At 36.9% G+C, this 25,961-nt stretch overlaps 1 protein-coding gene and 1 pseudogene across 1 annotated transcript in view; one reads left to right on the top strand and one right to left on the bottom strand.

Annotated features, from left to right (window-relative positions):
- Nucleotides 1–2,298: 2,298 nt before the first annotated feature.
- The window catches only part of ZMYM2 (zinc finger, MYM-type 2), a 124,024-nt gene continuing 100,361 nt past the window's right edge, over nt 2,299–25,961 (bottom strand). Inside the window, exons 20-25 of the mRNA XM_011959052.1 lie at nt 24,705–24,873; nt 24,335–24,486; nt 9,297–9,411; nt 8,412–8,663; nt 7,664–7,784; nt 2,299–5,598 (exon numbers count right to left, since the gene is read on the bottom strand). Of these exons, the coding sequence (XP_011814442.1) occupies nt 5,406–5,598; nt 7,664–7,784; nt 8,412–8,663; nt 9,297–9,411; nt 24,335–24,486; nt 24,705–24,873 (1,002 nt within the window). The 3' untranslated portion in view covers nt 2,299–5,405. The remainder of the gene's footprint in view (nt 5,599–7,663; nt 7,785–8,411; nt 8,664–9,296; nt 9,412–24,334; nt 24,487–24,704; nt 24,874–25,961) is intronic.
- Nucleotides 18,862–21,108, top strand: LOC105524009 (annotated as a pseudogene).

Here is a 25,961-nt window from a genome sequence, read left to right as displayed (position 1 = left end):
TGATCATGCTCAATAAGGCCTAAGTGCCCATCTTATTCTGATATTCCATCACATTCCCATTTCTCCCAGACTACGCTAAGTCCTCGAGAGGAAGGGCTGGGTCTGAATTCTGTATTCCCAGCACCTGGAATAATTAGTGTGTGGAAGAATCTGAGTATTTGTTGAATGAATAAATGACTGGCGCCACGGCAAGACTGCAGCTCTTCATGAACGTTTATTTACGTAGAATGCTTGTAATGCTCCAAGTATTGAGGCAAGATGAAAAGTAAAAGAAAGCAATTGTTAAGTGTTTCAAAATTCCGTAATGGTTCTAGAATTGCCATTTATATATATGCCTGTTTTAACAACTTCATGCATTTTTCTTAAAAATCTAATACACGAATTCTAAAGAAGAAAGTCTTCAGTTACCTCTACCAAAGCTAAGCAATTTAAAAAGGGGGGAAATGGCTACGTATTTCATTGGAAGGAAAATTCTAGACCCGACACCAGTTTCCTTGTAGAGGTCAGCAATCCCTAACCACCAGTTCTGAGATCCAAAAAAAATCTGAAAACCTAGTTTTTCCGTTAAGTTTGTGAGAAAAATTGACCTAAACTATGTCAGTCAGATAGCTTACTGCCTTACATAGTTAATCCCAGTTACTATGAACGTCTCATTTATAACTGCAGAAATACTAACGTTTGATTATGGGGTGTTGCCCCGGGCCCATTGAGGGTGTTATGTAATCTACGTTATATATATCATCTCTGAAAAGGAGAAAATTCTGAATTCTAAAACCCTAAGGGTTTCAGATAAAGGATTATAGTATACTGACAAAGAAAGTAAAAGCAATGGAAGCCTCATGCTGTATACCATTTGTATACTATTGCCGTCTGCTGGTGTCGACAGAGAACTGCAAACACGAAATCCAAATGGCAAGACTTCATCTTGCTTATAGGGTTAAGAGCAGCACACTCGTAACTTGGAAAATAGTTGACATTTTATTTTCAAAAGTAACTATTATTTAAAAAATCCTTAGTGAAGTTTAAAAAAAAACTCTACAACGTTTGCAAGAATTCGTGTGCTCCATCCATTCTACATAACCTAGAAGCTGGATTACTCATTTGATTCAATGCACTTGAACACCTTTTAGATTTCCCTTTAGTGCATGGTGAGGGTGCTCTAGCTACCCCTTTTGGGTGCTATTTTTAACTCCTCTTGTATTAAGTTGGCCTGAAAGCCACAGATAAGGACCTATGCCATCAACACCGCGCCATCAAAATATCCAGAAATCGCTCTACTGACCGTTTCCAAGAGCTAAAAGCGATGTCCAGGTTACAGGATCTCACGTTTCATAGACTGCGTCATCACAGACGGCCGTAATCCTCTCTGTGAACCCTCTTCTAGACCATAATGGCCTTTTGAGGTACTTCTGTGTGTCCACAATCATCTCTTTCTATTCTACCATCAATACTCTAAGTATTCTCTAGGAGTTTAAATATACTGTATGTCTTGTTTACCCCCAAAAGACGTAAGTTTTTTAACACTAATGTCTTCTTTTGCTTTCTCTTCCTCCCTAACTACCATGGTTAGCAGCAGCCTTTTAGCGCAGAGGAAACATAACACAAACACTAACTTTTGTGATGATGAATTTCAGTGTGTGCTGCATTCACTCCTGAGGAGTTACCTGAATTGGACTTTTAAAATTAGGCCTAACATGTTCTTAGTGTGAAGGTTATTTTAGAAAAGATCTTTCTCCTCTCCAGGAAAAATGTGTCTTTAAATAAATCACAAGGATTCAATGTCAGCCGTCCAGAAAGAATAAAGACCTAAGATCCCCGAAGAGCTACAATTGTTCTTTTCATTGCACAAGAGAAAATAAGCTGCTAAGATTGACACCTCTTAACAACTAATGGTCTGTGGTTCTATTCTTAGTATTTACAGATTAAATCTTACATTCCCTTTCTTTCCCAAAAGGCCTAAATTCATGAACTTGTGTAACTCAGTAACTAATCAGGACATCACTTGCCCAGATTTTAGGGACCTTCCCTTTTCCACTTCATTACAAGACAGGGGATCACAGTCACTTACTTGAGGCGTCCCTCTGACATCTAACTTCCAAGGAAAGAAAAAAAAGTACAAACTGGGACAGCACTTTAAGTTGTTTCTATTCTCAGATCCAAACTGTTACAGATAACCTGTTCTGGACATCAACTTCTAAACTGATATAATCCTCAGAACACAGTGGAATGGAATAAATGAAATTCAAAATCTTCTCTAAAAATGAGTAAGGGGCTTATTAAGGGGGAAATCCAAAAGTATGTAATTTAAAGAAATTTATTCTTTAAAAATATTTTCATGTACACTTTCATGACTATTTTGAGGGGAACAAGGAGATTATCCTACAGTCAATATTAGCTTAAAAACATAAGTGACACGTATAACAATACATTTTGGAAATAACTGGCATAATAAAAATGCAAATGTTTGTAGTGATTTAAGGCTGCAAGATATTTAAGATCTCAGATTAAATGAACCCACATTAGAGTAATGCAAACCAAAACTTGCAATTTTATGATTTCTTCATACTATAACCCTTAATACTATGCATAAAGAAGTTACCCCATTCCCAAGTCATAACTAGAAAGGACAAAGGGAAAGTCCATCAGAAAAACAGTGATAAATTTGAATGCATAGCACAATATGCATCCTCCTCCTATTTCAATGTTTAACATACTGACAACCCCATTTAATAAAAGAAAACCATGAGTTACTATTTAAGCAAAAATTATTTTTATGGAAAAAAAAAAAAAGTTGAGCTTCTTGCCTAGAAAAATCCTTTAATATCTATGTCACCTAATACAGTAAAGACTTTTAAAATGTGTTAATGAAGATTCAATTTGCATGGGAAATCCACTTTCTTCAATGTGGATAAATATTTTTCATTGGATCATTTTAAATGGCAAAATCTTCAGAAAACAGAACAGAAAAATATAGCATCTTCAATAAACATTTCAAGACAATAAAGTTATATTTACAGGATGCTATCTATAATCAGAGATCACCTAGAAGCAAAAGGAAATTGCTATCATTTCATTGTCCTTTTCTCCACAGTCAACTATGACCACTTAAACTAAGATCCAAGAATCAATGAAATGTGTTCTAGGTGAAGTAAGTTTCACAGAACAAACAATTCTCATAAAATAAGTTTTTCTTTTTCTTTTCCCCCTGAGAATCAAGTTAATCTATCGTTGGATTGCAATCAAGACAAAGACAAGAGCTCTAAATCCTCAATCAGGTCAAGATCAAAATTATGTAGACATTTCCACTTAGAAAAGCTAAAAACGTACAAATGAAGAAACTGTAAATAGCAAGACAAGGTGCTTGATAGTAGTACTACGGCAGAAATTTATGGTGTTTGGTAACATATACAATAAGTGACACCTGGGAAAAACTTTATTGCTCTTGATGGAATATAGCACCACTTTGAAGACTAAAAGATGGTTAGAATTAACCACCTTTTAATCAACAATAGGCATTAATAGGAAAAGTGCTAAAAGAAGTAGTTCTGGAAAAAGGTAAGTTAGAGGAAATTTTTGTATTATATATTTTAAATGTTACCCACTTGTCTTCGTTAAATAGACAATCAGCAATCTATTTTGGTAATGTAATATCAGATTTGCTACTATCAGTCTGATTATCACTCAACAATATAAAATCAAGGGACAGAAAAGTCATTAAACTTATAAAACAAGTTAGAACATTATAAAGTAATTTTAGGCCAAAAACATTCAGATAATTATTGCTTAAATATACAATAATGACACCTGTGAAATTTTCCAAATCAGAATTGAGAAAATTTCTTTTGTGTGCTGTAACATTTATCCTATGGGAGAGAGGAGTATCTAAGGATGTGTGGCAATTGCTAGCCACTATGGAAAATAGCTCAATTTTCCCCTGAACAATTTCTAAACACTAATGCTACCATGGTCATTCAGGAATCAGAAGAAAACATGATTACACACATGCTAGAAAACGGCCAAATGATTTCAAGATAATTTGCAGCTAGCACTTTGTTCAGTCTTTAGAAAGTAGATTTTAAGTTTCCTTATTCTAAAAGAAAAGGTCTGAATGGATAAATTGCTATGCAGAAGCACAAATTTTTTTTAAATGCAACCTTCTATAAGAAGTAATTTAAAAAGCCAAACAATCTAACATTAAATGGGATTTCCTCTGAGATTGACTTTCTCTATTAGTTTCTTTCTTTGTTCCTCAATCATTTGCAATATCAGAATTACTACACTGGTAATCTTCATAATAAAATGTGATCCTATCTTATGTAACGTAGCTTGACTTTCTGTAACTATTTCAGGAGTGGAATTTCTAAAAATAATTTTATCCAATGTAAACAGGCACAAGAATTCTAATAAAATTGCTAAGTTTTAGAGTACTACACAGGTAACATTGCAGCATGATCTGTATCCTTAAGAGGGAAAAAAAGAAACAAAAATCAAACCTCTATAAATGAAGAGGATTTCAGATACTTATGGCTGGCATAAAAGAAAACAGAATTTTATACTTTCATCAGACATTTTTACAAAGGAAATGTCTTGATGATCTTTTCAACTTACAATCATTTATATATATATATATATATATATATACACACACACACATACATACATATATATACATATATATATATATTTGTTTTTTTATTGATTGGGTGATGCAGAAAGCCACAAATGAGAAAAGGACACTAAGGTTTTAATAAGGGGAACAAAAACTTGTTTTCACCAGTATAGATTCACATTACAGTACACCAATATTGACAGCATTCTCTTGTCTATTTTTGGTACAGAAGATGGTATCTCTCTACATAACCTTGTAAGGCTTCAGGAACTAAAATGTAAAACAAAACAAAAAAACCCCCCAAAACAAAACAAAAACCCCAGCCTATTAGTTTACAGTTTATTTTAAAAATTCCGAAAGACACTGCAAGTTCTAAACTTTTAGTAGTGCTACCCACACACAACCATCTGGTTAAGAACCCAGTAAAAGAGCCCCCTTCCAAGGAAGCTCCGCAACAGTCGAGTTGTGCAATATGGATGTTTCTTACTACAAGAAAAAAATTCTACATGGCACATTCTCATTCATATTCCGTAATGTAAAAAGTTACAAACATACCTAATCAAATAAATAATAATAAAAAAAGAATTTGAATGTATTTGTTAAGTATCCTAAAACCACTACATAGAATAATGGCAACTTTCACTCACAGATTATTTACATGGTAATACCCAGTGTGGGTACACTGCTACAAAACTCAAAACAGAAGGAATAAACTTGAAATGTTTTCCATAATAAAGATCTAGCAGCATGACTATCTAATGCTGTTTTATCCCGATTGCTTCTGAAACGTTCCTTTTTAGTCTGTGTCTTCATCCAGTTCATAATTGTCTTTATCATAAATATCTTTTACTAGAAGAACCCGTACAAGCATATTTTCCAAGGTGTTTCGGTCCAGTGAAGTAGATGTATACCAGACAGGGCTATCTGTAGAACTAGAGCATTCTGGTTGCAAATAAAAAACATCCATCCTCTGATTAAGATTCTGTGGACTTTGGAGGTGGGAGGAAAGAGAGGAAAAAGTCAGTTTCACAAAATACATACAAAATTTCCCAGAACTTTCGTTTCTTCTTTCAAGAATAATTCAGACCCCATTAATCACGCTATATGACCAGACGCTATGCCTGTCTCCATTATTCCGTCATTAAAATATTCTGTTATTTTCTGTGATAGAGATTATTTCTCACCACAATTTTAACTCTATTTCATTAAATCTAAGACACCATCAATAGACACACCACTCATTATTTTAATGTTACCATTAAGCAAGTAAAACACTGCCAATTATGATTTCAAGGTGCAACAGTTTAAACTGTGCATCCCAGTTTCAGAAATAGTGAAACGTGAAAATGTCTTAGAATTGATGAAATATGGCAGCACATAAAATTAAAAAATTCTTACAGCATGACATAATAGAAACTTAATTTTTAAAATACCAACAAGATAATAGTGAGATAGGAATTTCCACCGAACAAATAGTTACTACCAACTGAAGACCCTGACACTATTGCAGCCAAATAGGACTACCCTAAACCATGGTGAGAAATACAGGCTGAGCATCCCTAACTCAAAAATCCAAAATCTGAAACTCTGCCAAAATGACACCAAAAGTGGAAAGTTCCACACCTGACTTCATGTGAGGAGTTTGCAGCCAAAACACAGGCACATAAGACACAGGTTATTCAGCATCCCCAAGGGGAAAATAAAATCACCTTCAGGCTATATGTATAAGGTGTATATGAAACACAAATGAATTTCATGTTTAGAGTTGGGTCCTATCCCTAAGACATGCTGTATACGCAAATATTCCAAAATCCAAAAAAGTCTGAAATCTAAAACACTTCTGGTCAGAAGCATTTTGGATAAGGGGCATCCAACTTGTACTACTACCATCCTAGACAGGACACTATTGCTTTTACGAGTTCTTGAGGGCCATCCTGGGGACCTCACTGTGATTTGTAAATTGGTTTCAATAGGGAAGTACGTTTTGAATCCACGCTGACCTTCTGGAAATTGAAGGGTGCTCACTTAGAACAACAGGCGAGCATAAAACCAGCTGTGGCCTCTAGACGTTTTACTGGCTGAACTGTTTTACATGCCTGCTGGTCTATGAGATTGGGGAAAAAATTCCAGAACATGATTCCATTTTTCCCACCTGCTTCACTGTTTTCTCTTAAATGTAAAGACCTCACTTATATTTCCACCTATCTATACGACCTTTGAGCATACCTTTACACCGCACATTGGCAAACTATAGCCAGCCACCTGCTTATATGAAGTTTTACTATATTTTACTATATTTACTATATTTTACTATAACACAGCCACATGCCATGAATTTATATACAGTATATGGCTGCTTTCTAGTTAGAAGAGAACCAACTAGTTACAATAGAGATACTACAGCCCAAAAAGCCTAAAATATTTACCATCTGACCCTTTAAGAACAAGTCTGTGTCCCTTGCTTTGCTGTCATTGGAATCGCTGTAATTTAAAAGAAAATGACAGGCACAGTGGCTCACGCCTGTAATTCCAGCACTTTGGGGGGCTGAGGCACGAGGATCGCTTGAGGTCAGGAGTTCAAGACTAGCCTGGGCAACACAGTGAGACCCTGTCTCTACAAAAAATACAAAAATTAGCCAGCTATGGAGGCACATGCCTGTAGTCCCAGCTACTCTGGAGGCAGAGGTGGGAGGATCGCTTAAGCCCAGGAGTTTGAGGTTGCAGTGAGCTATGATCATGTGCCACTGTACTCCAGCCTGGGTGAGAGAGCAAGACCCCATCTCCAAAAACAAAAAAAAAAACAGAAAGAAAATGGCAGCAGTGGAAATTTCATTAGTAGAAAGTGATTTCTTAACGTATGCTTAAACTCTGAGTATGATGTATAAGCTGGGTATTTTCAAAATAACAGATTGTAACTGAATGAACTTAGGTATAACTGAGAGAGAAGAAATCTCAAAAAGAAGCCATTAAAAAAAGTCACTTCTTGGAAATGTTAAATTTAAACCAGCCAACTTCTACCATCATTTTTAAAAGTTAAGTATCATTAACACTCACCTTTTAGACAAGTAGCATTCAAACATCTTCACAGGACATCTGGAAGGATTGGCTGTGTTTTCAATCTGTTCAAATACTGGCTCATCATCTTCATGTTTTCTTTTTCCAGTAGTAATTTTATCTTAAAAAAATAAAAGTGAAATAAACCTCCTAAAATAATCTTGAAGAAAGATATAAACATCACTCCTAGTGTCTGTCATGCCAAAGAATAGGGACTAGGTGCCCCTTGGCTTGGAATTTTAAGTTATGGCTTCCGGTAATGTACAATTTTTCAAACAAAAGGAACTGAGACATCTTAAGAAGACACAGCTTGTCTTATTTTATAAAACAGACAGTCCTTAGGTTCTTAACAAGTGACCCAGGTGGTCTTTAGTAAGGCGAGGTTTGGATATCCCTACCACAGACAATCTCAAAATAAAAATCTGGGCCAGATGTGGTGGCTTATGCCTGTAATCCCAGCACTTTGGGAGGTCGAGGCGGGCAGATCACCTGAGGTCGGGAGTTCGAGACCAGCCTGACCAACATGGAGAAACCCTGTCTCTACTAAAAATACAAGGTTAGACAGGCTTGGTGGCACCTGCCTGTAATCCCAGCTACCTGGGAGCCTGAGGGAGGAGAACTGCTTGAACCCAGGAGGTGGAGGTTGCAGTGAGCCGAGACTGCACCATTGCACTCCAGCCTGGGCAACAAGAGCAAAACTCTGTCTCAAAAAAAATTTTAAAATAAAAATAGAAATCTGTTACACTACCTTCATTATCTGTTCCACATAAGGAAGACACTTGGTATCGAAGACACGCTTTGTTTTCCATCGTTAAAGGATTTTTTTTCCAATGCCTAAACACAGTGCCAAAGGAAAGTCTTAAGTGTTGTTCCACTGTTTTCAGGCCAAAATACTTAGTGTTAAAGTAGAACAGTGTATTCAGAAGAGCTACTGGAGAGTGTGATCCTAGTTGTTTTATCCTCCAGAGATAGTCTTCTTCAACTCGAGAGAATATTGACCCTTAAATAGAGAGAACTATTTTAAAAGAATTATAATAAATAAAAGTTTTCATTTAACCATCTAGAAGTAGACACAGTTAATTTAAGGACAAATCTATACCAATTCTTCTTTCATATTAGATCAACTAGAATAATTTTAGAATTACCCATGCAGCTCTTTAACAATACAGAGGCTACTATGGAACTATTATCTATGGAATAAGGGACTGGACGTTTGCTTCTGTTCTTCAGTAGGACAAGCCAAATAATGGTCAGGAAAAAATGTAAATCTTTTTAAAATTAAAATTCAGGAATTTAAACTCCTGAAAAAAATTGGTGACTCCACACACATACACATTTTCTTCATATATTGAAAACACGGATTTAAGAGAAATTTACATCAGAAGCTCCACTGGAAGGCTTAGGACATGAACATCCAGTCTCATACTCCAGAGAAAGTAGATCACATTTCTTACAAAGTTCTTCATAAACACTAGTTATTGACCACATTCATTTCTACTTCAACAAGAGATGAATGTCAGATGAGCTCAAGAGTGAGTTTTCAGAAAATGTTATCTAATGTAAGTTACTTAATTATAATACTTTCACACATACTCTGTAAAAATAACAACACCTTTATTTAAAATAGCATTACCATCTGGAAGTATGCTTGGTTGCCAGCTTCGCAGTATTTTATTCAATTCTTGCTCAAATGTTTGGTATCCAGGATCAATAAATATGTTGTCTTTTCGATTACTTCCACCCAAGTACTACAAAAAAAAAAAAAAAAGGCCCCACAAACTTTCTTGAAAGAAAATCAGCTAATTATAGTGAACATGTTACACTCTGTATTTCTTAAGAAAAAAATATAGCTTTATGTCTTTGAAATGCATACTAAAACATGACTGATTTTATGTATGTACCTAGAAATTAAAAAGAATCATAAATTATCAACAAGTCTCTTGCCTGAAACACTCAAAGCTGAAATACACACCCCAGAATCGAGAATGTAAAAACTGGATGACAATCTTCAGTCTGTCAGACAAAAAAAAACAAAACAAAAAACAGAATATTTGACTCCAGTATTTATTATATAGTGGATGAAGAAAAATGTAAATTTTAAAATAAAAGTGACTTTTTTTTCTTTTTAGTTTTTTTTTCCTTATGAAGTCAGAGTAATTAAGGTAATGACTGAAGAAAAACACTGAGTGGTAAGAATGGGACGAAATGTTATCTGTAGCTACTGAAAGCTCTCTTCTAGCACTCTGACTTTGTCAGGCTAACGCTTTTTTCTTATTGTCTCTATACTCCTAATTCTCCACCTGTAAAACAGTGCAAATTTATGAATCTTATAACTTACTGTCACAAACCTAGAAAAATCTTAACAGTGAGGGTGGTTACAGAATCATTTAAAGTATAAACATTAGTGGGACTTAGAGAAAATAACATAAAATTATATGATAATAGCACAAAGAATGAAAGGCAAGAATGGGGAGTACACTGTTCTCAGGCTCTTAAACTACATGTGAAGTAATAAAATACTATTTGAATGCAGACATGTAATTAAAGATGCAGACTGCAAACCCAAGGTAACAAAACTTAAGAGATACAAATAATAAACCAATAGTGGAAATAAAGTGGAACCACAAAACATACTAATTCAAAGGAAGGCAGAAAAAGATAAAAAACAAAGAACAGATAGAATACAAAACAACCAGAAGGACAAGAGATTTTAATTCGATGACAGCAACGATCATGTTACATGTAAAAGGTCTAAGCCAAGGTCAGCAAACTCGAGTCCTGGAGCCGTGTCCGGCCCATGCCTGTTTTGATCAAGTGTTCTTGGAATACAGACATACTGGTTCATTTGCATACTGTACTGCAGCTTTCATGTTGTAACGACATAGCTGAATGGTTGCACGACACAGACAAGCATGACCTGTAACCATGTACCATTTGGTCCTTTATTTATAAAGTCTGTTGGTCCCTGGTCTAAACCGCAATTAAAAGACAGATACTGGGGTGGGAGCAGTGGTTCACGTCTGTAATCTCAGCACTTCGGGAGGCCAAGGCAGGCAGACGGTTTGAGCTCAGGAGTTCAAGACCAGCTTGGGCAAGATGGTGAAACCCCATCTCTACAAAAAATACAAAAATTAGCCAGGCATGGTGGGATGTGCCTGTAGCTCCAGCGACTTGAGGGGCTAAGGCAGGAGAATCACTTGAGCCTGGGAGGTCAAAGCTGCAGTGAGCCATAAGATCACACCACTGCACTCTAGCCTGGGACAGAGCGGGACCCAGTCTCAAGGGAAAAAAAAAAAAGAGAGACAGATATAGTCGGATTCAATTTTTTTAAAGGCAAAGTTCAACAATATGCTGTCTACAAAAAAACTATTTTAAATAAAAGAACAGGTAAGTGAAAAGTAAAAGAAAAAAATGTACACCATGTATACACTAATCAAAACAGAATGCCATCATCTGAGTTGATCCAATGTTATTCAAACTAGTCAAAGGAATATTAGTCAGCAAAATTCTAAAATAGTAGAACAAAAACTCCTAAAGTCTTTCAAATACAATGACAGACCAACTGATAAAACCCTGGTAAATCAAGAAAGTAACAATGCTAGGTTTCTCCCAGGCTTTCAGTTAGTCAAAGGGTAGATGTTCTAAAAATAGCATTTCCTAAACTACCTGGAGATCCTCATTGTTATGAATGAGAATAGCAGTGATTGTTTAAAATATAGCAGCATGACTCCAATGATTCCAGCTATTTAACGGGACTATAAACTTTTGTATTGTTCCTGTATGTCTAAAAATACAAACTTAGTTGGGCATTACATAAAACAATCACTAAAGTAAAATTCCCAAGTTTAGAATAGCAATTTATATTTTTTGCTTTTATCATAAAGCAACATGCGTAATAAAAAAATGAGGGAAATGATTCTGAAATAGTTTCATCTGTAAATCTACTACAAAGAGAAAATTTCGATGTAACATTCAGAACCTTAGCAACAATAATAAACCAAAAACTAAGTTCCCAATTCAGCTCTATTAAAGCAGTTCCTAAAGGAAGTGCCAACACTTAATCCTCCTGAAAAGGCTTCTCTAGGCAATCCATGATAAATGATCTGCTGCTCTTGTTACAGAATGAATTACAGTATGTTTTATTACTCATTTCTGGTAGTATGGGAAGCAATGCCATATTATTGCTGCTGTTATTTTCCATCATAGGCAGTCGCAACTTAGAAACATCTAATCTATAGATACATGGTTGCCTGAGCACCAAAGCCCTTGCAACCAATGAGAATCTACAGAAGAAAAGAATGTGTGGTTTCAGGAACAGAGACAAAGGAGAAGCTGTGAGGAAGAGCAGCAACTTAAGAGTAACCAATCCCAGAGAAAACGCCTTGACAGAATAGGCCTGCCTGAAAAGTAGCTTTCTTAATAAAAAAAGTCGTGACAGAAAGTCTTCAATTATGGGATTTGAATTCGTAAGTATCTTTTTTTTTTTTTTTTGAGACAGTGTCTTACTCTGTCGCCAGGCTGGAGTGCAGTGGCGCAATCCCGGCTCAGGCAACCTCCACCTCCAGGGTTCGAGTGACCCTCCGGCCTTAGCCTCCCGAGGAGCTGAGATTACAGGCACATGCCACCACGCTAGGCTAATTTTTGCATTTTTAGTAGAGACGGGGTTTCACTATGTTGGCCAGGATGGTCTCCATCTCTTGACCTTGTGATCTGCCCACCCTGGCCTCCCGAAGTGTTGGGATTACAGGCGTGAGACACCGTGCCCGGCCAATCAGTATCATTTTTAAAAAAATATAAATTCCTTTTTTAAGAGTTACTGGTCTCTCATTTTACTTAGATTTCTTTGGGACTATATATGAGAGAACTAGAGTTCCCTAGATAGTTTTGGAACATCCGTAAAGAGCAGTATTGAATGATAAAAATAACTTAAGTATTCTAGTAGCCACATTTTAAAAATTAAAAAGAAACAAGTATAATATTTTACTTAACCCAATATATCCAAAACATGTAATCCCAACATATAAAAATATTTAACATTTTAAAAATACAAATTCTTTGAAATCTTGTATAAATTTTACACACTCAGAACACTTCTCATTTCAGACTAGCCACATTTCAAAGGCCCTGTTTCTTATGGATAAAAAATGCTTGGGAGGGCAAAGCAGCACATTGATAGGTATCTACTTAAACAGAAATTACGGTACTAGTACTTGCAAAGCAAAATGAAAATCTCATAAACACAGCTAACAGAGAGTTGAAAAGCATGTGTTTTAGATACGTTCAGACTACTGGCATGTTTGTTCAGACAAGTATTGTCACTAATATGACAAACATATGGTCTAATAATGTTTTGGAGATCTAACTAAAGCAAGAAACACTATGTGCAACAATATACATAAAAATTTTATAAAATTAAATAAAAATTGGGAATATAAGACATAATTTTAGGGCTATCAGATTCTAAGTCTCAAAATCAGTTGTTTTATTAAATGTTATATGAATAAAGCTTCATTAAGAATGATATAAAATATTCCACCATTAATTTAAGCTATCAATCAGTAGTTCTGCACAATAATTTGTTTCAAATATTCCAGCTTTCAGATGCCTATACACTCAAGAAAAAAAAATTTCAAGTGTCATTTTTAAAAATACTTAAAACCTTTTAATGTTTCTCCCTGGATAAAGATGAAATCTAAACATTTAATCAAAGAATAGAGGGCTAGGCACGGTGGCTCAAGCCTGTAGCCCCAGCACTTTGGGAGGCCGAGACGGGCGGATCACAAGGTCAGGAGATCGAGACCATCCTGGCTAACACAGTGAAACCCCGTCTCTACTAAAAAATACAAAAAACTAGCCGGGCGAGGTGGCGGCGCCTGTAGTCCCAGCTACTCAGGAGGCTGAGACAGGAGGAGGCGGAGCTTGCAGTGAGCTGAGATCCGGCCACTGCACTCCAGCCCGGGCGACAGAGCCAGACTCCATCTCAAAAAAAAAAAGAATAGAGGCCTTTGTGGTATGACTCTTACTTACCGCAGCCCCCAACCTCAATACCCCAAAGCTTTCTCCACTTCACATTACACTTTCCAGCCAGGCTAAGTGGTTCCTGGTAAACTGTGTCCTTGTACTGCCATTGTCCTTCTCTCATCCTTTTGCTGAATACGTTTCTCTATGTACTTCAAATTTCAATTTAAAATTTAAAATTCAATGTCATCTACATTCATATGCTTTTTCATTGTATATACTTAGGTAGAATTAATTAGTCCCAATTCTGTGTTACCAAGTCTGTATACCCCATGAACATAACATTATTTAAATATTATTTGTCTGTGTATTTCAACTCTTTGAGTGGAACATATTGTAATGGCTTTTAATTCAAACTGCCCACCAGATTCAAAATTTATGAGCTGTGTAACTTTGGCAAGTAACTTTACTTCCTCATAAAAAAATGCTGATAATTATAGTAAAGTTGTCCAGAGGACTGAATGACACATCAAGCATGTAGCAAGCATAGTGCACAGAAAGCAGTAAACAGTAAATGTAAGCTGTCAACATGCTTATCTCAATCTCCAAAGCGTACTCCAATGTCCAGAATCCAGCATACAACAGCACTTAATGTTTGCTAAATTAACCAACGAAAGAAGGATTCAAATAGCCTGAATCAACCTCATCACTGCTATTAAAAAACAGAGGCCGGGCGCGGTGGCTCACGCCTGTAATCCCAGCACTTTGGGAGGCCGAGGCGGGTGGATCACGAGGTCAAGAGAATGAGACCAACCTGGCCAACATGGTGAAACCCCGTCTCTACTAAAAATACAAAATTAGCTGGGCGTGGTGGCCTGTAGTCCCAGGTACCTACTCGGGAGGCTGAGGCAGGAGAATCACTTGAACCTGGGAGGCAGAGGTGTGGTGAGCCGAGATCGCGCGACTGCACTCCAGCCTGGGCAACAAGAGCGAAACTCCGTCTCAAAAAAAAACAAAACAAAAAACCCAAAAATTCTTAAGGTCTTCTGAATAAAGATTAAATAAGTTTAGAAATCCTCTATGTATTTTAATAGAATTTAATTATTTGAAAAGTACCCATTTACACAGAAATTAACAAGTCACACTGTGAGTTTACTATATTTTTTATTTTAGTAAATAAAGTTCTTTCTTCTTTAAAAAATATCCCTCTATATAAAAGACTTAACATGTAGAAAGTAAAAAATAAAAATTCTGGAGAAAAATTTGGAAAAATGACAAAGACTTATTGTCTGTAATAAACAAGAAACTCACAAACTAAAAAAGATAAACAATGGGGTAATTCACAGAAAAGCAAATGGTCAATAAACACAAAGATCCTCAAACTTTTTGGGAAAGAAATCTGTTAATATCTTTAAAAATAAAAAATATACTTTTCTTAAGATCCAATAATACCCTTTCTGGAATCATATCTCAGAAATAAACGTATCAGTTCTTTAGGATAATTATACAAGATTTGTGTGGGGCAGGAGGGGAGCAGAGGAGGAAGGAAAGTACAGACTGTCTATAACAGCAAAATTTCATCAAACAAAGAGAACGCTCATCATTGTGGAAATTACTAAATTAATTGTGATATAGCGCACAATGAGATATATACATAGTTAGGCCTGTTCCTGCTGACTTAAGAGGGACTGCCACAATTTACTGGGAAGTAGATGAACAGAAAGTAAGATGTAGAAGTGTGTAATATGGTCTAGTGTTCCTAGCTGACCAAATTATCTCTTTCATCACGTTCACAAAAAACAGAAATACACACATCTAGCTAACAGTGATAAGGTGGGGAGATTAAAGAAAAAAAAGTGACTGGCATGGTGGCTCAGGCCTGTAATCCTAGAACTTTGGGAGGCTGAGGTGGGTGGATCACCTGAGATCAGGAGTTCGAGACCAGCCTGGCCAACATGGCAAAAACTCATCTCTATGGGGCAGGGAGACCAAGTGGCCAGGAATGGTAGCTCATTCCTGTAATCCCAGCTACCTGGGAGGCTGAGGCAGGAGAACTGCTTAAACTCAGGAAGTGGAGGAACCGAGATCAAGCCACTGCATTCCAGCCTGGGCGATAAGAGACTCTGTCTCAAAAAAAAAAAAAAAAAAAGGTGTCTATAGTTCTATTTATAATGAATTTCGTGTGACAGATATGTGTTCACATACGTAAAACAGCATATGAAAGAATGATCATGAAATGTTAATAACGGTTATCACAGGATTTCGTATCATTTTTCTTCTTCCTCAAACATTTTCATACTATGTGAACATTTAACAATAACCACCGTTCCTTATACAAAATCAGTGGAGGAAAGTCAGTTACTTTGAGAAGGAATAAGAAAAACAAACAAAACAAGAAAAAATAAGGCTGTGCTCCCCTTTCATACAGTACCAGTTATTTACAATTATGTTTAATTTTTCAATGTACAACATGGAAGTGACTATTTACTTCAGTTTACATTCACAGGACTTAGACTTAGTCCTTACAACAAAAGATATTGTTTCTTCTATAGTTCTATAGACACATGGAAGAAAATCATACTTCCTGTCAACTGTATCTTTATTGTCAGATGTGAGCAAAACTAATGAATCCAACAGAAAAATATGCATACTCTTCCAAAAATAGCTTCTATTTCTGTATACATCTTGAACTAACATTAAACAGCACTGATTTCTGGAAAGTTTACTTTAGTTATCTTATCTTCACACTGAGTTTCAGGATTACTTTTAAAGCTGCTTATAAATACCACAGTCTTTGAAAACAAGTCTGTGAAAATGTATCCAATAATAAAAATAGATATTCCACAATTTTTTAAAATTGTGGTAAACTGTAGAACAAAAAAATTACCATCGTAACCATTTTTAAATGTGCAGTTCAGTGGTAAAACAACTTTTTGAGAAAACATTCATCAATACATAAGGAACCTATTTTAAAAAGGAAGGAAGCCGGGCACAGTGGCTCACGCCTGTGAAGTCCAGCACTTTGGGAGGCTGAGGAAGGTGGACTGCCTTGGGCCCAGGAGTTTGAGACCAGACTGGGCAACATGGCGAAACCCCATCTCTACAAAAAAACACAGAAGTTAGTTAGCCAGGTGTGGTGGTATGTGCCCACATTCCCAGCCACTGAAAGGGCTGAGGCAGGAGGATTACTTGAGCCTGGGAGGTTGAGGGTGTACTAAGCAAAGTTCATGCCATTGCACTCCAGCCTGGGCGACAGAGTGAGACCAAGTCTCTCTTTCTCTCTCACACACACACACGCACGCACACGCACACACATGCAGGAAATTCTGACATATGCTACACAACACAGATGAACCTTGAGTATATTATGCTAAATGAAATAAGCCAGACTAAAAAGGACAAATACTGTATGATTCCACTTATATGAGGTGCCTGTGGTAGTCAAAATCATAGAGACAGAAAGTAGAACAGTGGCTTACAGGGCTCAGTAGAGAAGGAATGGAGAGTTATTATTTAATGAGTACAGAGTTTCAGTTCTGCAAGATGAAAAGAGTTCTAGAGATAGATAGTGATGCTGGTTGCGCAACAATGTGAATGTGCTTAATGCCACTGGACTGCACCCTTAAAAATGCTTAAAACTGAGAGAAAAAAACCTATTTAAGACATACTTCATAATCATTACACAATCCACTTAGCTCTCAAAACCCCTAATAGTATTGAAGTCCTAATTATTTAAATAATCCATTCAATAAAAAGCAATCCAGAGACTCAACTTCCTGTGATACCATTTTCCTTAAGTCAAGAAAAATTAAATGCAACATATAAAAATTCGTGATGTAAGTAAACTAGTTTTAGAGAAAAGTTTACAGTTTTAAATGCTTTCCTGAAAAAGAACGATCTAAAAATCAATTATCTAAGCTTACGTCTTAAGAAGCTGGATAAAAAGAGAGCAAATTAAGAAAGGAAATAATACGGCTCAGATTCAATACAAGAGAAAAATTAAAATGATACACCTTTAGCTACGTGAGTGTCTAGGCCAACCATACAGACCTAGCTAGCTCCACGGGCCCAATCCTACAAACCTATGAGCTAAGAATTGCTTTTTACTCTTTTAAAAATGGTTACAATTTAAAGCAGTTATATGTAAGTAGCTATATTACAGTGTAAAGTTTCACCTTTTGGTCTGCAAAGCCTAAATTATTTATTATCTTGCCCTTAACAAAAAAGTTGGCTGATTCCTGAGCTGGACTGTTCAAGATACAAAAAGAGGCTGGGCACGGTGGCTCACACCTGTAATCCCAGCACTTTGGAAAGCTGAGGCAGGCAGATCACTTGAGGTCTGGAGTTTGAGACCAGCCTGGCCAACGTGGTGAAGTCCTGTCTCTACTAAAAATACAAAAATTAGCCAGACATGGTGGCGGGCACCTGTAATCCCAGCTACTTGGGAGGCTGAGGCAGGGATTTGCTTGAATCTGGGAGGCAGAGGTTGCAGTGAGCCAAAATCACATCACTGCACACCGGCCTATGCGACAAAGTGAGACTTTGTCTCAAAAAAACTAAGAAACAAAAAGAAGGCACAAATTACCAGTATTAGGAATGAAAGGATAATAAGAAGGTATTATCAAACTTAGGCTAACAAATTTGACGAGTTTGATGAAAGGCATCATTTCTTGTAAGACAAAATTGCTAAAAGTGGTGCAAGAAAAAACAGGAAATCTAAACAGTTGACATCAACTAAAGGAACTGATTAAGTGATTAAAAACCACCCCCACCACAAAAAGCAATCCTAGGCCCATATGGCTTCACTGGTGAATTCCATTGCATATTTAAAGAAGAAGACCAATTCTCACAAACTCTTTCAGAAAATAGGAGGAAGGAATATTTCCCAACACTTTTTAAAAAATTATTATTTTTTATTTATTTTTGAGATGGAGTTTTGCTCTTGTTGCCCAGGCTGGAGTGCAATGGCATGATCTCAGCTCACTGCAGCCTCTGCCTCCCAGGTTCAAGCGATTCTCCAGCTTCAGCCTCCCAAGTAGCTGGGATTACAGGTGCTTGCCACTACACCCGACTAATTTTTGTATTTTTAGTAGAGACAGCATTTCACCATGTTGGCCAGGCTGGTCTAGAACTCCTGAGCTCAGGTGATCCACCTGCCTTGGCCTCCCGAAGTGTTGGGATTACAGGCGTGAACCCCCGTGTCCAGCCCCAACTCATTTTATGAAGTCACTACTACCCCCAAACCAAAGCCAGGTAAAGACAAGAGAACTTTCAAGTTTACTTCCAGCTCCACCAGAAGCAATTTGAAAATGGTGTCTTCCTCTCTGAACCGGCCAAAAAAAAGCAGCTGTAAACAGTGAATTTCATAACCAGAAGCGGAAGCCAGAGAGACCAAGATGAATGGGAATTCCTTACTCTTCCTGATGGTTGGAAGGAACCAGCTCTTTCCAAAGAGGACAATCCCAGAGGACTCCTGAAGGAAAGCAATTATGTAACTCTGTTCCCAAAATACAGAGCGGCTTACTAGAAAGAGTGCTGGCCAGTGGTGCCAAAGCCTTGAATGAACTTCAATGTTAACGCAACCCTGCCCTGGATCCAGGGCAGCATGACTGCTTGAACTGAGGCAGAAGAAAGGGGTCTGGAGGCAGAGAAATTAAAGTCATTCATGGTGAATCAAGGGAAAACACCTGGTCTGGGGGCAGGGAACCTACGGCCAATTAACGCCAATTTCCTAAAGTTGAACCAAAAAGGAAAACCCCATCTCCCCATGCCCATGAAGCAAAGGCTACTCTCCCTACAATCCTCTTCCTTCCGCCAGGTCTCAGGTGAAAGAGGGAGTGCCCTGGACTGACCATGGGCCAAGCAGGGACCATCCCTTCATCTGCACAGGGGGTCAATTCACCTCAGTCTTTTATTAGTATTAGACCAAATCCTTCATCCAGATAAGGGTAACCGATAAGAACCTCAAAAGGAGTACTTAAATCCCAGAAGACTCTGTAACTCAGCCCTAGAGTCACTTGCTTGGGTCCATTCCCACCCTGTTCAGTGCTTTCTTGCTTTAATAAATTTCTGCTTTCCCTGCTTTGTTCCTTTGTCATTTGTATATTTTGTCCAATCCTTTGTTTAAAATGCCAAGAACCTGGAGAATTTACACTTAAGACCTTACTTCCGTGAACAGTAGTACAAAGATGACTTGTACTAAAAAATACAAAAAATTAGCTGGGCATGACGGTGGGCACGCGTAATTCCAGCTACTCAGGAGGCTGAGGCAGGAGAATCGCTTGAACCCAGAGGCAGAGGTTGCAGTGAGCCGAGATGGTGCCACTGCACTCCAGCCTGGATGACAGAGCAAGACTATCTCAAAAACAAAACAAAACAAAAAAACAGAAGACTTTTGATTCACATATCATCACTGGGACCAGAGATCTAAAACAGTTAGCAAGGAGTGTTTCATTTGAACAGGCAGTACGAACTCTTCCAGATGATGTTGCATGTAACATCATTAAAACAGGTTAGTTAGTAAGAAATAAACAGATTTGTAAAAAGACAATGGCTCACTGGTGTCAAAGGATCAACACTGAAGAACTCTTAATGAACTTGCTCCATTAGAAAGGAGGGAAACATAGTTTCAGTCACTGAACCTTTTAGTGGCTTAAAAAAGAGGTTTGAGACTGGCCAGGCGCGGTGGCTCACGCCTGCAATCCCAGCACTTTGGGAGGCCAAGACAGGTGGATCACGAGGTCGGGAGATCTGGCCAACACGGTGAAACCTCGTTTCTACTAAAATACAAAAAATTAGCCAGGCGTGGTGGCCGGCACCTGTAGTCCCAGCAACTTGGGACTGAGGCAGAGGAACTGCTTGAACCCGGGAGGCGGCGGTTGCAGTGAGCCAAAATTGCACCACTACACTCCAGACTAGTGACAGAGAGAGACTCCGTCTCAAAAAAATAAAAGGTTTGAAAAGTAGTCCTATATACTATCAAGAATATGTATCCTATTTATAATATTAAAACCTTAATGATTAAAAGAGTTGGCAAAAGATTCTGAATTCCAATCAAATGCTGGGAGAGATTTTTGCCACAATTCAAACATACAACTATGAATAAATGCAAGGAACCAAAGAAAAAAAAAGTTCAGAAAGAATATACACCATTCCCACCACCACAGCCAGAAAGTCAGATTGTTAACAAACTGGCTAGTGGTGAAAACTTTTCGAAGGTGAATCAGAAGCAGTGGGAGAAAATGGAAGCAATAAAGGCTAAACAAGCGGAAGCCCTCGGTAAGAGACGAGCAAAGAAGCAAAACTTTAATTCCATCTACAGAAAACCCGATGTGAAACCTAAGAAAGCTTCTACTGAAACTAAAATTCACGTGGCCAGCATCAAACAAAAAGTTAAGTAAGCAAAGAATAAGCAAGTTGGAGCTCTTACAGCTGAAGAAATTAGGCTTAAGATGGAAGCAGATGAAAAGAAAAACAAAGTAACATAAAAGAAAAAAAAAAGTAATATACCAAAACCCCTTGACTAGATCTTAGGAAGCTATCTCCTTTTTGTAAAGGATTTTGAGATACCAGGGCATTAGTTGCCTTATTTGTGAGAAATAATATTCTGATCACTTTTTTTTCTGAGTTTTTGTTGTTGTTCGTAGAACAATGTTCTTTATAAATAAGAATTATCGTTAAAAAACAAAACTTTGAACTACTTATCATGAACGTCTGCAAAAATCATCAATATATTTGCACATCTAATCAGGCAATATATAAAAAAGATAACATTATCCAATTGGAGTCTATCCCAAGAATGCTAGGCTGGTTTAATGTCTGAAAATTAATTTAAATTCATACCATTATTAATAGGAGATGAAAAATCCGTATCTTAATAGATGCAGAAAAGGGAGTTGACAAAATTCAATAAGCATTCATAATTAAAAAAAAAAACTCATCAACAAAATAAAAAGTTAAAAAAATCCTTGGTCAACTAAGAATGGAAGAAAAGCTCCTCAACTTGGTAACAGGAAGTTACAAAAACAAAAAAAAACAAAAAAAAAAACACCCTAAAGGGTGCATTGTACTTAATGATCAAAGACAAAATACTTTCCTCTATTATCAGGAACTAGGCGAGAGTTTCTGCTATCACTAATTCCATCCAACACTGTACTAGGACTAGGGTTTGGGTGGCAGGAGAGACAAATGGGGGAAGGTTTGAAGCAATGCAGTAAAGCAGAGCAAAGAAAGATCAGAAAGAGGTAAAACTGTCCTTATTCCTAGGTGACATGATTGTGCATACAGAAAATTCTAAGATATATTTAAAAAATACAAGACCACCTACTAGAATAGTGAACTGATGAATATATAAAAATCAATTATATTTCTATATGCAAGTAATGCCAGGGGAAATAGCTAAAAAGAGCAAAAAGCATGTCTTTAGGGAGAGGAACTAGCTATTTTGTTGTTTCTATTGATTTTAAAAGTTGTATTATCTAAATACGTTTTTAAGCCTTGTTCTACCAGAAACTTCTTCTAAATGAAATTCCACACATAACCCAAAACACAGCCCCCAAAAAGCAGGAATGAATTAAAACAACAGGAACCTAGAACTCAACCTCTCTCTCTACAACCTCACGACCCTAGTGCTCTCTACAGCACTTTAAAACCAGTTGATCTAGATAACAGAATTATTTCTAAAATATAAACGTTCTCCTTAAAAAAGTTTCACCACCATAAATAAATATACACACACATTCAAAAGCAGTAGAAAATGGGATCTAGAGGTTTATTGTGTAAAAAGTCACAACAATCATCCAACTCAATGAGTGCCTACTATGTGGACAGTATGTACAAGAAAGAAAAGTAAGACCTAGCTTCCCTTTGTTTTTAAGAGGATTTATATGTAATAAAATTGTTCTGAAACTCGAGGACTAAGACAATTTCATCTATGCCTGGTACAGTATAAACGCTATTCCCACTCTCCCCTCCCTCCTAGGTATAATAAAAGAGGAGGAGGGAAAAGACACACATGGTCTTCAATCCTTCAGCCAGAACCACTGGAGTCACATGTTTGGAATTCATAATTGTCTGGATTTCACAGGGGAAACAGGGCATGTACATAATTATAATACATTAATATTCCTAGAGTGGTGTGGGTAAACACTCTGTACTCGTTTAGAAACATTAACAATCCTATAGTAAGTTCTATGGTGAATGTTCTATAGATGAGTATTAACACCAAGAGTAATAAAGAAAACAATAGGCCGGGCGCGGTGGCTCAAGCCTGTAATCCCAGCACTTTGGGAGGCCGAGACGGGCGGATCACGAGGTCAGGAGATCCAGACCATCCTGACTATCACGGTGAAACCCCATCTCTACTAAAAATACAAAAACTAGCCGGGCGAGGTGGCGGGCACCTGTAGTCCCAGCTACTCGGGAGGCTGAGGCAGGAGAATGGCGTAAACCCAGGAGGCGGAGCTTGCAGTGAGCTGAGATCCGGCCACTGTACTCCAGTCTGGGCGACAGAGCGAGACTCCGCCTCAAAAAAAAAAAAAAAAAAAGAAAACAGCTTCACAATCCTTTAAGTTAGGTTTTACTGTTGAGTGTGTTTTCATGAAAAAAATTCTGGTTTTCAGAGGTTTGTGGAATGGTGGACCTATATTATCATCTAAGCATGAGGCTCAAAGTACACGTAAACCTATAAAACGATAAAAAAGTACACCTATTCACGTATTTTTTAGGTTGCTACTGCAAGATATGTGATGGTCCTCAAATATAGTGAATTACAGCCATGCACTATATATCTGCACCACCACTTACAGAATCTTAAGCAAATTTCTATCCTAGAGAAAAAGTAAATAAAACACAAATTAAGACAATTCTAGTATTTTTCAGTGATTTATTTCATTATCTAACACCTGTTAGCAGAATAAAATGAACTTTTAGGCCTACAAACAAAACTCTGAAAAGATCTCCCCTGTCATCTACCATATTTCAAAATACATAGGATGTGAAGTTGGAGATTCTTTCTGACTTCTGGGCACAAATCTGTAGGATTTGTTCAGAACTAGAGGTCATTATTTAAAGTTGATCTCCATGTTTACTGTAGAAAACAAATTCATAGACATGTGGATGAAGTTTATCTTTACCCCTAAAGAATGATCTCTTTTTATGAAATAGCCAAAGAATTAATGAGTAGTTATACTGTTTAGCAAGACAGACACACATCAGCAGCACACAGTGAAAGAGACCTATTTACAGAGTCGGGACATTTTTCTGTTTACCTGTAGATCAACAGGGATCTACAGCCAGATCTGCTACATAGCATGCCTTATAATGTGAATTCATTTATCTGCAACGGTAAGGAAAGAATCTCATCCTGATTATCATTTATATATAAATGGTGGCAAATACACAACTTTGTAGATGTGCTAGAAAAGATGCCGAAGTTTTGAGTGATCTGTCCATACTCTATTTTTCCCATAAATTCTTTTTGGTTTTGGTACAAAGTTTTGGAGAACTTGAAGGTTTTTAGGAACATATATATTCCATTACAGAAGAAACACAAAGTAGCTAATCCTTTATAATATCATAATATTTCCAAATAGACTAAATTTTTCTTTGTCTTTCTTGGTAAGTCAATAAAGGTTCCATAATGCTACAGGAACAAGAACTACCACAACTTTTCTTATTAATGTTATACTTGAAAGCAGCCATCAAATTACTAACCTCCTGTATTCCAAGGCAAAGGTAATAGATGCTGTCAGGTGCATAATTCTCTCCATTTGGCCGTCGGATCTCATTGACAAAATGAGCTAACCCATAGTTCAGCTCAGCTGTGGTGTGTGAGAGTAGATCCTCTTTTAACTTTACTGATTTAGCTAAAAATACATAAAATAAAAATCAGTAATTGTTATTATTTACTGTCTTATTAAGGTTAAGAACTTTCTGACATTCTTTGTAAGAGCTCTGAAGAAAAATAAAATGCATTCTTACAGGTATTTTAAGTTACATTTATGTTTTTTAAATTTAAAGGTACTCCACAACAGAAATCTTGATTTTAAATAGGACTTAGGAGAAACAAAATTAAAACACTTACAAGATTTTAACTCATCTAATACCAGAAGATCTTCATCCAGTTGCCTAGTTTTGACCCAGTGTTTCCATGCATTTACGCCATACGTGTATTTGAAAGGAAAGCTGCATTCTGAATTGTCAGAACTATCATCATGAGACTGGTATCCTGATACAGCCTTTCTCTTGGCTCCCTATTAGTAAAAAACACCATAACATCTTTTTTAAAGCCTACATTATTTCATTACTTTATACAAGCGTTCTCTCAACAAAGGCAAATTACAATCGACCCTTGAACAACATGGGTTTGAACTGCAGGGGTCCACTTGGACACATAAGTTTTTCTGTATGCATGCCTCTCCTACCTCCTTCTATCTCTTCCAACCGTGCCACCTGAGACAGCAAGATCAACCTCTCCTCTTCCTCCTCAGCCTACTCAACATGAAGACAATGAGGACGATCTATTTCCACCTAATGAATCGTAAATATATTTTCTCTCCCATACGATTCTCTTGATAACATTTTCTCTAGCTAACTTTATTATGAATATACAGTATGTAACATATAAAATATGCGTTAATCAACTGTTATCAGCAAGGCTTCAACAGTTGGCTACTAGTAGTTAACTTTTTAGGGAGTCAAAAGTAACACATGAATTTTTGACTGTGCAGGGGGTGCTCAGTGAAGAGTAGGCTACTAGTACTTAACATTTTAGGGAGTCAAAACTTATACACAAATTTGTGACTGTGCAGGGGGGATCAGAGCCCAACCACTGCATTGCACAAGGATCATCTGCAATTACAAATATAGTTACTTCTTTAATCTGTAATAAAAATATAGTTATTTGTTTAATCTGTCATGAAATTAGAAAAGAAAAAAATGAAATACAGGTATTTGATTTGAACTGACTGGTATTCCTGAATCTGACAATAGTTAGTTAATATTTCAGGAAATGTGATGTTTCTACATAAATCACTTTGTGCAACAAAATCATATTAAATTCTGTGGTGAGAGTCACCAATGATGAGAAAATAAACATAAGACAATTAATAAACTAATCTAAATATTACTGTAAGAGAGAAACTGAAGAACTTTTCAACAACTCCACCTTATAGAGAGTGACACTTAACTACTTTTCACTTTTTATTTTATTTTATTGTTTTATTTTTGTTTTTTAAGACAGGGCCTTGCTCTGTCATCCATGCTAGAGTTCTGTAATCACGGTATCTCTCCTGCCAGGTAAGTATCCATGCTGGAGTTCTGTTTTGAGGTGAAGTCTTGC

The sequence above is a fragment of the Colobus angolensis genome, unplaced genomic scaffold (assembly GCF_000951035.1).
Source record: "Colobus angolensis palliatus isolate OR3802 unplaced genomic scaffold, Cang.pa_1.0 Scaffold113, whole genome shotgun sequence".
Taxonomy (NCBI): Eukaryota; Metazoa; Chordata; class Mammalia; order Primates; family Cercopithecidae; genus Colobus; species Colobus angolensis.
This window is presented reverse-complemented; position numbering and strand designations above follow the sequence as displayed.